Genomic DNA, 12647 nt, shown 5'->3' with positions numbered 1-12647 from the left:
CACCTGAACACACTTGATCTTATCAACTACTTGGTCTTATCACTCTGAAGCTAGGCTGGCCGTGCTTTGTTAGTATGTGGATGGAAGACCAGGAATGCCAGGGACTGTAGGTCTTTCAAGGTGTTAGTAGGCCTTTTCTTCCAGTGCCCAATATGGTACCATGCCCCAAATTATCATTGTCCGGCATCATTGTTACCATCGTCATGATAGCTGACACGAGTTGAGCATTTATTTTGGTGTTTTTTTCCCTGAATTTTAAATATCATTATTGAAGTCTAATTGACATACAGTGTTACGTTAGTTTCAGGTGCACAGCACATTGGTCCGACAAGTGTCTACATCACTCGGGGCTCACCACCTTAAGTACAGTCACCATCTGTCTCCATGTTATTACAATATTATTGGCTATATTCCTATGCTGTACTTGTTATCTCCATGACTTACTTTGCACCTGGAAGTTTGTACCTCTTAATCCCCTTTATCTATTTTGCTTATCCTCCCACTCACCTCCCGTGTAGCAGCCACCAGGTTTTTCTCCATATTTAAGAGTCTGTTTTTTTTGTTTGTTTGTTCATTTATTTTGTTTTCAGATTCCACGTGTAAGTGGAATTGTATGGTATTGTCTTTCTCTGACTTATTTCACTTATTACTCTCTAGGTCCATCCGTGTTGTCACAGATGGCAAGAGCTCACTCTTTTTTATGGCTGAGTAATAGTCCAGGTCCGTATATGTGTATGTATATGTATACCGTATCTCCTTTATCCTTTCATCTGTGGATGACACTTGACATATCTGGACTATTGTAAATAGTACAACAGCAATATGGTAAATAGTGCTCTAGTAAACATAAGGGTGCGTGTATCTTTTCGAATTAGTGTTTCCATTTTCTTTGGGTAAATACCCAGTGGAGTTACTAGATCATGTGGTATTTCTATTTTTAATTTTTTGAGGAACCTCTGTACTATTTTCCACAGTGGTTGCACCAGTTTACATTCCCACCAGAAGTGAATAGGGTTCCCTTTTTTCCTATCTCCTTGCCAACACTTGTTAATTCTTGTCCTTTTGACATGAGCCATTCTGATGTGTGAGATAATATCTCATTGTGGTTTTGATTTGCATTTCCCTGATGGTTAGTAATATGGAGCACCGTTTCATGTGTCTGTTGGCCGTCTGTATGTCTTTGGGAAAATGTCTATTCATGTCCTCTTCCCATTTTTTAACTGGATTGTTTGGGGGGATTTTTGGTGTGGAGTTGTGTAAGTTCTTTATATATTTTATATATTAACTCCTTACTGGACATATCAATATCTTCTCCCACTCAATAGGTTGCCTTTTTATTTTGTTGATGGTTTCCTTTGCTGTCCAGAAGCTTTTCATTTTAGTGTAATCCCAGTAGTTTATTTTTGCTTTTATTTCCCTTGCTTGAGGAGACATATCCCTGAATATATTGCTGAGGCTAAGAGATGACTGTCTATGATATTTTCTTTTAGGAATTTTATGAGTTCAAGTCTAACGTTTAGGTCTTTAATCCATTTTGAGTTTGAATAGTGAACAGAAAATAGTAGTCCAATTTCATTCTTTTGCATGTAGCCGTCCAGTTTTCCAAGCACCATTTATTGATGAAAAGATTGACTTTTCCCAGTTGTATCTTTTTGCCTCCTTTGTCATAGATGAATTGGTCATATATGCATGGGTTTGTTGCTAGGCTCTCTGTCCTGTTGCGTTGATCTATGTGTCTGTTTTTGTGCCAATACCATACTATAGTTTTGATCACTATAGCTTTGGGTAGCATAGTGTGCCTGTCCACATTGAACTCACTTGAAATCTGGGATTGTGATACCTCCAGCTTTGCTCTTCTCAAGATCGCTTTGGCTATTCTAGGTCTTTTGTGGTTCCGCAGAAATTTCAGGATTATTTGTTCTAGTTCTGTGAAAAATGTTACTTGTATTTTGCTAAGGATTGCATTGAATCTGTAGATTGCTTTGGGTAGTATGGACATTTAACAATATTGGTTCTTCCAGTCCATAAACATGGAAGATCTTTCTATTTGTGTCGTCTTCAATTTCTTTTTTTTTTTCAAAGATTTTATTTATTTATTCGTTCAACAGAGATAGAGACAGCCAGCAAGAGAGGGAACACAAGCAGGGGGAGTGGGAGAGGAAGAAGCAGGCTCATAGCGGAAGAGCCTGATGTGGGGCTCGATCCCATAACGCCGGGATCACGCCGAAGGCAGACGCTTAACCGCTGTGCCACCCAGGCGCCCCCGTTCTTCAATTTCTTTATCAGTGTCTTACAGTTTTTAGAGTACAGGTCTTCTTCAGCCTCCTTGGTTAAATTTATTCCTAGGTATTTTACTCTGTTTGGTGCAATTGCAAATTTGATTGTTTTCTTGATTTCTCTTTCTGCTACTTCATTAGTAGTGTACAAAAACGCAACAGATTTCTGTGCATTAATTTTGTTTTCTGTAACCTTACTGAATTCATTTACCAGTTCCGATAGTTTTTTGGTGGAGTCTTCAGGGTTTTCTAGATGGGTGTTTACTTGTTGGGCATTGCGCAGAATGCGTCTGTGTCTCATTACCAGCCTTACCAAGAAAGCCCCTAGGAAGTATGGATGAAGCTGAAACTAGAAACTTAGACGGAAGAAATAAGTTGTTCAAGTCTACATAACAAGTAAAGAGGCTATACTAGAATTTAGATTCAAACCTGTCTCATTTTTTCGTCTGAGTTTTTGACCACTCTAGGTACTATCTTTGTTTAGTAGTATGTACTCACTAAAGGTTTGTTGAACAGCACGGTTGCTCCAACAGTTCGACTCGTCTCCGTTGTATCCCTAACCATGATGAAGGCAGCACCCAAACTCTTTTTGAATATTTACAGTGGTAGGCCCTGGACTAAGTGACGTACATCAGTTAACCTATTTAATCTGCACAGTCCAATGGGGAAGAGGAAACTGAGACTCAAGAAGACTGAGTTGACTTGCCCAAGGTCACACAGCTAAGTAGTAGATAGGCACGGTTTGGTTGCAGGTTTTCTCTTACACAGTATGAATCTGTCTGCTTGATCACTGTATTACTGTCTACAAAAAAAACCAACACTCATTTTTACCACTGTCCCTTGCTGCTTCCTTTCTTTGTCCACTCCTGCTCCTCCTTTTCCTTCTGAGAGGTCCAGACTGGGGCCCTCTTCTCAGACTGTGCCTGTCCACATTGAACTCACTTTGCAAGACGGGTTCCTCAGTTTATACTTTCTTCGACTTTACTTGTTGGCACATCCTCAGGTTGAAATCGCCCGATTTAAGTTTAGTGCTCCGTGATACAATAATGGACCTATTTGTCTGTCTTATTTCTGACCAAAGGAGTTGGGACAGGGAGCCCAGAAACAGACCTGTATGTATCTGGACACCTGACTGATGACATAGGAGGCTCTGCTGCGCAGGAGAGAATGACAGTCATTTTAATAACCAGTGCTGGGACCGTTGGGTTTCCATGAGGAAAGAAGTGAATCTTGACCCCACCTCACTTCATACACAAGAGTAGATTCCAGAGAGATCATCCCTCTACATGTGTGGGTTAAGACAAAGTAAAACTCCATCTACGAGACGACGCAGAATATCTTCATAACCTTGAGGTAGCCATACATTTCTTAGGAAGACACCGAAAGCACAAGCTGTAAAGGGAAAGATTGATAAGTTGGATGACATGAACATGAGAAACTTCGGATCATCAAAAGACACATGTAACACCTATAACTGGCAAGTGGATTTGTACCCAGAATGTGCAAAGACTCCAAAAAATCCACAAGAAAAAGAACCCCTGCCCTCAAAATGGGCAAAAGAATGTCCCATACGTCTAGGGCTATGAGCTGGGTGGTTTTCCTCTCCTGGTTCCAGGTTTCAACCCTTTTGTCCCAGATCATTGGCACAACCTGGTGGCTGGCCTTGGGAACTCTTTAATCCCGTGGCTCTTTCTGACATTTCCCTTGTGTGTGGACTGTGGGCCCTTCCTTTTACATGTCCTGACACACTCAGCTGTTCATTCAGCCACAAGTGCCTCCTTTCTCATGAAGACGTAATACATAAGTCTCTTCCTCTTTTCCTTTGGGTTGTTAACTTTTGATCAGCTATTTTAAGAATATTTCTCTCCGGCTTCTTCCTCCCCACGCCCCCCCCCCCAACCTCTTTTTTCATTTCCCTTTTTTGTACCTCCTTGTTTCGCCCTAAAAACTTGTGGTGGTAAAAGTAATCCTGAAATACCTGAACGTGTTTGGGGGACTGTTCTGTGGGGTCCTGAGGCAAAGCAGAGACTGGAGGCTAGTCATGAGTTACCTCGAGGGAGATTTCATCTCCGTTATATTCTGCTGAGTCCTCCAAAGGTGGGATGGGAGTTAGTGAACCAGGGTGAGGCTAGATGATGCCTTGGTCGTCGTGTTGTTCTTGGAGGGCTCTGTGCCTTGGTGATCGCTTCCAATTTTACCGACAAAGCCCTGACAGACTCTTTTGATGACGAGCAGAGTAGCAACTCGTAAGTGGGAGAGAGGGCCAGGGTATTGGAAGGACTCTCTTGTCCTTCTGGGGAATCAGGATGAGGTACAATTCTAGAGCTTTAGGGATGCCTGGGTGGCCCGTTCGGTTAAGTGTCCGACTCTTGCTTTCGGCTCAGCTTATGATCTCAGGGTTATGAGATCAAGCCCGTGTCAGACTCCGCGCTGGGCGTGGAGCCTGCTTAAGAATCTCTCCATCTCCCTCTGCCCCTCTCCCCCCCCCCCAGATACTAGCTCTTTCATGATATCATGTATATTTAAAAATAATCCTAAAGCACCCTTCCATTCATAGCCCTCCACATAGGGCAGGTTGACGACCACTGACCTGAAGGCTGAGATTTCTCCCACTTTTCTCTCTCCAGTAGCGGCATCTGTGAGGTAAAGCACTCTGCGATTATAGTCTTCCTTCCTTTATTTTATTTAAACCCTCCCTCTGGCAGTGCTTGCTCCCATCTTTTTCGTGGCAAACGTATCGTATTTTGGATACATGACCACAAAGAAAACAAGTTGGAAGCTCTGCAGGTATGTTTTGACTTTTAAAAGTTTTTGACAGTGTTTAAAAACTAAAAGTTTTTTTTTTTTTTTATTAATAATGATTTTTTATTATATTATGTTAGTCACCATACAGTACATCCCCGGTTTCCGGTGTAAGGCTCGATGATTCATTAGTTGTGTATAACACCCAGTGCACCATGCAATACGTGCCCTCCTTACTACCCATCACCGGCCTATCCCAGTCCCCCACCCCCCTCCCCTCTGAGGCCCTCAGTTTGTAAAAACTGAAAGTTTAATGTTAAGTCTGGAATTCTGCCTTCGCCCGAAAAACCGGACGATGTGGGCTCCTGGTGGCCTCCATTCACAGATGGCCTCAAGCAGGCAGGGCCGGGGTGGGCTGCCGGTGAGGATGGTACACTCCTTCTGCTTGGCACAGGCCCCTCAACCTGCTTCACGCCTTTATTAACCGCCTAGACCCCAAAGGCATTGGGGTTTGTGACTGCCTGAAGTGGGTCAAGTGGGCTAGCCTGGGAACCCAACCGGTATGTTTAATGTTATTTCAATGGGAAAATGAATTCCAGCTTTTAAAGAGCAGATTTTCAAAATACCAAAAGTACTGGTTTGGGAATGCTGATAAGTGTCCTCAACTGGCATGGCTAGGTCTTAGGGTGACGGTCTGGGTCTTCTCCTGTGCTGTGTATTGGCTTAGCACCTAGAAGGTACCTGATCAGTGGTTTACCTCTGGGACCACTGGGTGCCTGTTGTCTGCTCCCTCCCAGGTGGTAAACCGAAACAGTGTCTCACTGTGGCCCACCTGTCAGTTTATCTAGAACACCTACTCTGGCCCTAGACACTTGCATGGAGTTTGAGGTCCGCCCCCTACACAGCTACCCTGTCTTGAGAAAAACAGTTTCTTTTCTGCTGAAAGCTCCAGGCCCTGTAAAGTAGGCCCGAATGAGGAGAGGCGAGGACAGAGGCCTGCACTAAGCCTGCTTTCCTGGCGGATGCCCACCGAACCAGAGTTTGTGGCGGTGAACAGAGTGATTGCATTCCACACCCTGGACAAGGACTGGGGAAAAGTTCAGCTCGTTCCCTGTAAAGAAAATAATTCTTCATCTTTGGCATTTCGTAGTTTTGACCCAGATCAGTCAGAGGCCACAGAGAGCTCACGTGGTCTGTCGAGTGTGCGTAGCTTCCTGGGCCTGTCGCTGTGGAGGAGCCAAAGGGAGCCGGGGACCTGCTGGGCTCGAGGTGAAGCCCTGCCTTTTCAAGTTTGCCGTGGCCCAGCCGCCCCGGGCCTCACGGGGTGGACGGAAGGAGCCAGCACCTTCTCCTCGCTCAGAAGTTATCTTTACCCCCTGAAACCAAACACTGCATGCAGCGCCCTGTAAAACTTCCTTGTAGACGCGAGCGTGCTTGCTAAGTAAACATCCTCCCGTGTTTTTAGAACTGAATTCATTTCTGCTTCCTGGTCATCCTATTCGGGCTTTTCTGTGGTGGGCATCGCGCAGAATCAGGTTAATAGAGGAAAGACCGAGAGCAGGGACGGAGGCACCGAAAATGACTGTTCCAATCCTAGGAAAATTGTAAGAAGAGTAACACGGTCATGGGAAGAAAACGCAAAGACTTAGAAGAAAAGCGAAACGAAACAAAGCCTCCCCAAACAGAGCGCCGTCCTGACGCTATGCAAGTCAGACTAGGGCCCAGCTGAGTCCCTGAAATGGGGACCTTTCTCTGCACGGACTCAAGCTCCGTTGTGCCATGGTTGGAGGCCACAGTCAGCCTCTGGCGGTAAATTCCGTGGCTGCGTATGGCCCTCCTCTGACCCTCACTTGCTCCTTGCTCTGTCTCTCATAACTTATTTGCCTCTTCTCTCTCACTTCCACCCACCCATGACATCTCCATCGCCATGGCAGTGAGCAGCCACGTCATTCACCAAGTTCATGGGGTGATGGGCCAACTCTGCCGAGCCCTACTTCCCTCTGGTTCTCCCTCCTGAAGCAGGAGGCTCCCTGGCAGAGCTCAGAGCCCTTTGTTTATTTGATCCTGGGCTCTTGGATAAATCAGGAATGTCCTGACATGAACTTAGGCATGTTTTTCTTCCATGGAAAAGGAAACTACGGCAAACGGTATTTAAGTAGGCAGAGGACCATTCCGAGGGACTTGCTTTAGTGCCATCAAGGCCACATTCCTTTGGTCATCAGACCAGTAGGTGACTTCTTTATTGGCATGCACTACCCCGGAGCCCAGAAGGTGTGAATTTGAAGCACTTTCCCCCCTGCTGGGAGCCTGGCACAGATGCTCTGGGCTTCTTTTAAACCCGTGGAGTGCCACGGTCGTCTTCCAAGTGGTCTTCTTTCTGCGGGGTGAAACCTTGGCCCTGAGTAGTTGCCCGAAGAAGGCTGCTTGGGAAGCGCGGTGCAGGACAAGGTGGCTGCCTGGTCTCGTTCTCAAGTCCCTTTCCCGAAAGTCGCAAGGTTCTTGATGTGATATACCTTATGAGTCAGCTATCCCAGGACCTGTGTGTATCGCTCACTTCTGGTCACGTCTAGGCTCACGTGGCGCCACTGGTCGTCAGAAACCATTGCGGGTCTGCATTCTGTGGACATAGTGGTGTTGGGGACCTGAGATTCCCTGGGTCTTTCTGGGTATGCAGGGTCTGGTGAGTTGGCTTCCAAGCTGCTCTGGAAACATTTCTGGGTCTGGGGTTAGGAAAATGTTGGGAGCTATGTGCTTAGCTGCAGCAGGGACCTGTCCGTATCCAAAAACAACCCCAGCCGGCCTTCAGAGCGCTGGTGGGAAAGCCCCGTCCCCGTGAGAGTTTCCAGGTGTGGGCAGGCCTCACGCCACCGTCACAGGGGCCGTGGGGGGAGCTGGCCATTGCTTGTCTCGCCGGGCTGCCCACCCCGGGGAGAAGAACCCAGCCGTTGGCCACTCCAGGTCCAGGCTTGGCCGCTGCTCTGTTTTGCTGCTTTTCATGTTGTCAGAGGATCTTCTTGGGAACAAATGACTCAGCAACCCGAATCTCTGGGACTGAGTGGCCTAAGTGCCTTTCGAGAAGTGATCGGACATTTCCAGCGAGGCCCTAAAATCCTGAGCCCGGCAAGTATCAGGATCCAGACTGGTTTTATTCTGGATTCTTCAGGCTGCCGTTCAATGAGGTTTCTCCAGCTCCTGCCCCGATAAAAGGATAGCGTTCGTGGGGTAAGCAGGCAACGTTTGAATCACACTTTTGGTCCTTAGGAAATGCCAGGGAGAAAAAGGTCCTGGTGCGTGGCCAAAAAAGCAGAAAACAACGCAAGTCAGCAATGGTCGTCGTTCTGGACGCATCTGTGGCAGAAAGAGTTAATAGGACGGTGGTGTCAGGGTGCGGGCCATCGTATTCTCCTGTGTGGGAGAAGCTCAAATGGTTCAAGAAAAGATGAGGCAACATTTAGTGTGGGACAGCCCTGTCTGGGTTCTGGGTGCTGTCACTCAAAGAGTTAAGCTAGTCTGGTGGCTGGGAAGTCCTCCGGGAAGGCGCGAGCCCGCAGGGACCAGGCCCTCTCTGCCCCAGAGCAGTGAGGTGTATGGGGTAAAAAATTGGGCTGAAAAGTGTGGCCGGGGAAGTGGAGTGTAGGCCCAACTTTTTTTTTTTTTTTTTTTTGCCTTGTTTGACCAGCCTTGGCACTGCCCTCCGGCTCTCCAGGGGAAAAGCTGCAGTTCTGCTCTTGCAACACAAGGAGCAGACTGGAGAATTTAGATCTGCGTCACAGAGCTGAGAGAGAGAGAGGAGAGAGAGAGCGCTCCGTCGATAGGTCTGCTAGCAACAGCCGTGCTGCAGCAGAGAGAGAGAGAGAAATCAAGAAACAAGTCATAGCAACACCGGGCACCAGGTTCTGCCAGCTCACTTGCCAAGCGTTCAGAAATCTGTCGGGGGCTGGAGGCCTCTGGGTAGCCCGGGCTAAGGAGATGACACGCAAGGTGGCACGGGCGGTTCCCGCGGGGGGGAGGTGGGTGGTGGTGGGGGGCAGGGGTGGTAGCAAGAGGTTGCGGGGCGATGGTGGAAGGTTTAACGGGACCGATTTCTGGAACATTCGGGACTGCGGCACCCTACGGCCAGACCGAGATTTGGGTCTGCGCAGGCGACGATGGGTGGTCCGACGGGCTTCAGGACTTGATGGCGTAACCCCCTTCTTTCCCCACGTACGTATTTGCTGGGATCGGGGGCGATGTCTCTGCGTATGTGGGTGCTCTGTCTTTCTCACCTTCTTTCTCGCTTTTTGCTATTTTTTCTCTGAGAGAGGGTTTTTTTTTTTTTTTCCACTTTAATTTCTTTTCTCTTAGTGTCAGCTGCTCAAGCCTGACCGGGGTAGAGGAGAGAGGAGCAAGCTGTCCCTGGCGTCCCACCTGACCTCCCAGCCTTTGCCCCCATTTCCTTCTGTTGGACAGACAGACAGACAGACTGGTTTTCCAGGTTGTTTGGGTGTCAGCGTCTGTCTGTCCGTCCATGCGATTCTTAGGTGGAAGGTAGGGAGTGGGGAGAGAGAGGTGCTGGGAAGAAGGTGAAAGGCACAGTTTTCCAGGGGTTGCCTTCTTGAAATGTTCGGCCCTGGGCACCTGGGGCTGGTGGGGAGCAGGTGGGCAGGATGGGGCGTAGGTTGGGAGAGTGGGGTAAAGCTGGTAGGTTTGTCACTGCGTAGTTGGGAAAAGTGGGGAATGGTGACGCAGTCACTGTTGCATCTTGTTAGGAGCTCCAGGGGGACAGGTAGTGAGGCTCTCGGCATCTGTAGGGCCAGCTGAGAGGGGTTAAGGATGAGCTGAGAAGGGAAGCTAGCATTTAGAGATTAAATGTCATCCTTTTGGCGTTGGAAAGTTGTTTACCTTGCGCTCTCTGTGTCTCCATGTTGGCACCTTTCCAGTTCACATGTGATGGCCTTCCTTGTACTGCTGCATCATTAACTAAGTGACTGAGCTGGCCTTCCATTGGCCAGGGGAGGGCTCTCACTCCAGACATTTCTTCTGATTGGTGGGTGGGCCAATGGCAGGTGAAAACCTTTTTTTGATTGGTTGAGGGCAGGGTATCAAATCTGAATTTGCATTTCACTTGCTTAAAGGGGAGGGGGGAGAAGCCCAGCAGCTTTCTAAAATCTGTTTAGGGGTGTGCGTATGCTCCTGTGTCTGTGCCTGCTTTTGACTGACCAGTTGAAGCCTCCTCTTAAGCCTTTTTTATTTCATGCACTCTAAGGAAGAGGCGCTCAGGGTTCCCCAAACTTTTTTTTGAAGGAGGAAGGGTTGGAGAGATGGGTGCGCAGAGGGTCGACCAAACTGGAAAGAAATATTTGTCCTTTAGTTTGGTGTCGGAAGAGGGAATTTTCAATCTGCCACACCTCAGTGTTGCGGCAAAATAAATTCTTGGCTCCCCTGGAAATGCACGGGCAAGGTAGGACAGAGCTGCTGCTGCTGACACTGCCACCACCATGGGCTTCCTGCTGCCTCTGGGCTACTCCCCGGGGACCAGAGATTTGCATTGACGGGGCTGTCCAGAGCTGAGCCCAGTGTGGGAAGGACCTGCCTTCTGGAAGCTGCTGCTCCCTGGTGCTGGGAAAGGTGAGGACGGGACCCGACCCCAGGATGTTGCTCGGAAACTGCGTATTTGGTGGGATTTCCGGGAAAGCCACTGGGCCACGAGAGGTTTGGAGGTCCCAGGTTAGAAGGGTTTGTCATTCTGGGGAGTGAGGAGAGTAAGAGCAAAACTAGGGCAGCAGGCTGTTCGCCTGTGGCTGGGGGAGGGAGACTTGGAAAAATCAGGGCCCTGGCTCCCCATCGGGTCCTTGTGGCAGGTCTCATGTTTGTGGGGAGGGGGTTTCTGAGCTCTGCGCCTTGCGCAGTGGCCCCCGCCAGTGACTGCGCATCCGGGAACGCAGTGCGCCCTGGGTCGCCGGCCTAGGACAGCACCGCCCTTCTTATTACATAACGGAGGCACGGCTGTGCCTTCTCGGCCCTTCTTTGCAACCCTGCCTCCTGGTTCCCCAGGGCCCACGGAGCTGGGGAGGGTCTGGTTGGGAGCAGTGGAAGACTTCGCTGCCTCGGAGGGTCAGTTCTTGTCCAGTCAGTGACAGGAGCTAGGTTTGAAGACGGAAATGGGCTGCTGCCCCCTTCTTGGGGTATGGAACGCAGAATGTCCTTCTGGATGCCCTGTGTCACCCAGGGCCCCCAGGACCTCTCGGGGGCATGGGGTGATACCCTTCTTGCCCTCTTATGCTCTCTGGGTTTTGAGTGGAAGTTTCTGACGGGAAAGATGTGACAATTGTAAGAGTGAGGAAGGGTGGGGGGGCGCCCAGTTGGGAGGTGGTTGACAGTTCATTCCCCTTGTCACGGGCTTCCCTTTCCTTGGGTGGGTTGATAATATTTTTGGAGTCCTTTTTCTCCTAAGGCTGCCATTTTGGAAGCATTTCTGCTGGTCTCCGACATGGTGGCGTTGGTTTTTCTGGTCCTGCTGTGCCAGTTCCGCAGAGTGGGCGGGGGGCGGGGGCTATGACGGAGGAGGGGAGGGGGGGCAAAACGCAGCAGAGGCGGGCACGGTGGTGGCTGCCGCAGTGGAGGTGGCCCCAGGGCCGGGACCGCCCAGTCCCACCCTCGGACTCAGCCTTGGGTGGGGGTTCTACCAGCCAGGCTCTGGGCTTGGCCGGAGGGTGGGCGTTGCTCACAGAAGGCCTGGGTCTCCCATGGCCTCATCGGCTTGAGGCTTAAAGCAGTCCAGAGGAAAAGCTGAGTTTTTTGGGGGGAGAGTGAAGGCAGAGACACGGCTGCTCATCTGAGATGTGTCGGACCTGTGGTTTGTGTTCCCCAAATAGGCTCTGTCTCCGGCAGTCTCTCTATGGGGACGGGAGGGGGGTGGTCCAAGGCAGATTTGTTCGATGGCCCTCCCTTTTTATTGTTTTTCTTCTCTGCTCCTCGTCATGCCCCCTGCTAGTGCCATGGTTCCAGCTGTAGTCCTCCAGTGAGGCTCCCTGCTGCCCGTCCCTCTCCTTTCCAGGCCCTTCTGCGTGCAGCGGCCATCTTGTCTTTTCTTGCTTAGAAATTTAAAATGGTTTCTCATCGTTTCCAGAGTAAAATTCCTTCCCTTTAGCACAATGCCGAAGGCTGTCTGTAACCAGCCTTAGCTCTCCTATTCAGTCTGACTTCTCTGCGTTTCCCCAGGTAGACCACGTATTCCAGCAAAACCAGGCAACTTACTTTTTCTTGCTTATCCGATCTCTCTGTTTGCACCACTGGTATTTTCCATGACTCTTTGGCTCTTCCGCACCCACCTGCGGCAGCGCCGCCGTCCTCCGTGGACCTTTGCAGATCCCCTTCGCGAGAAGCAGCCCTCGTAACCACCCCTCGCTCCCTCCGGCCAAGCTCTCATACACTTCATCCTTCTCGGGTGCTACTTTGGTTGTTTTCTGGCTCTTTGTGTCTAAGTCTGACGTCCCCTGTTAGATGGTGAGCTCCAAGAGGCCGGGGAACAAAGAAGGAAAACACTTACCTATCTGGTGCCTTTTCTTTGGCAGGTACAGGTCCGGCTCTTTCTCCGAGTTTATTTCCTGTATTGCTTACCACAACGCTGCGAGGAGCGTCCCATGGCTG

At 49.4% G+C, this 12647-nt stretch overlaps 1 protein-coding gene across 6 annotated transcripts in view; it reads left to right on the top strand.

The window, feature by feature from the left end:
* Positions 1–12647, top strand: part of LOC123785805 (uncharacterized) — a 52695-nt gene that overhangs the window by 22028 nt on the left and 18020 nt on the right. For 2 of the 6 annotated variants that reach the window (XM_087857687.1, XM_087857680.1), the window contains exons 1-2: positions 1–9221; positions 12572–12647. The exon at positions 1–9221 is cut by the window's left edge and continues 22028 nt beyond it. In XM_087857687.1, coding sequence (XP_087713813.1) covers positions 8988–9221; positions 12572–12647 — 310 coding nt within the window. In that variant the 5' untranslated portion in view covers positions 1–8987. The other 4 variants (XR_015722437.1, XR_015722435.1, XR_015722441.1 and 1 more) reach the window with 3 other exon arrangements.

This window comes from Ursus americanus, chromosome 2, assembly GCF_024610735.1.
Source record: "Ursus americanus isolate L20-20 chromosome 2, mUrsAme1.1.p, whole genome shotgun sequence".
In the NCBI taxonomy this organism is placed as follows: Eukaryota; Metazoa; Chordata; class Mammalia; order Carnivora; family Ursidae; genus Ursus; species Ursus americanus.
Note: the sequence above shows the minus strand (reverse complement) of the source record. Positions and strands in the feature narration are given on the sequence as shown.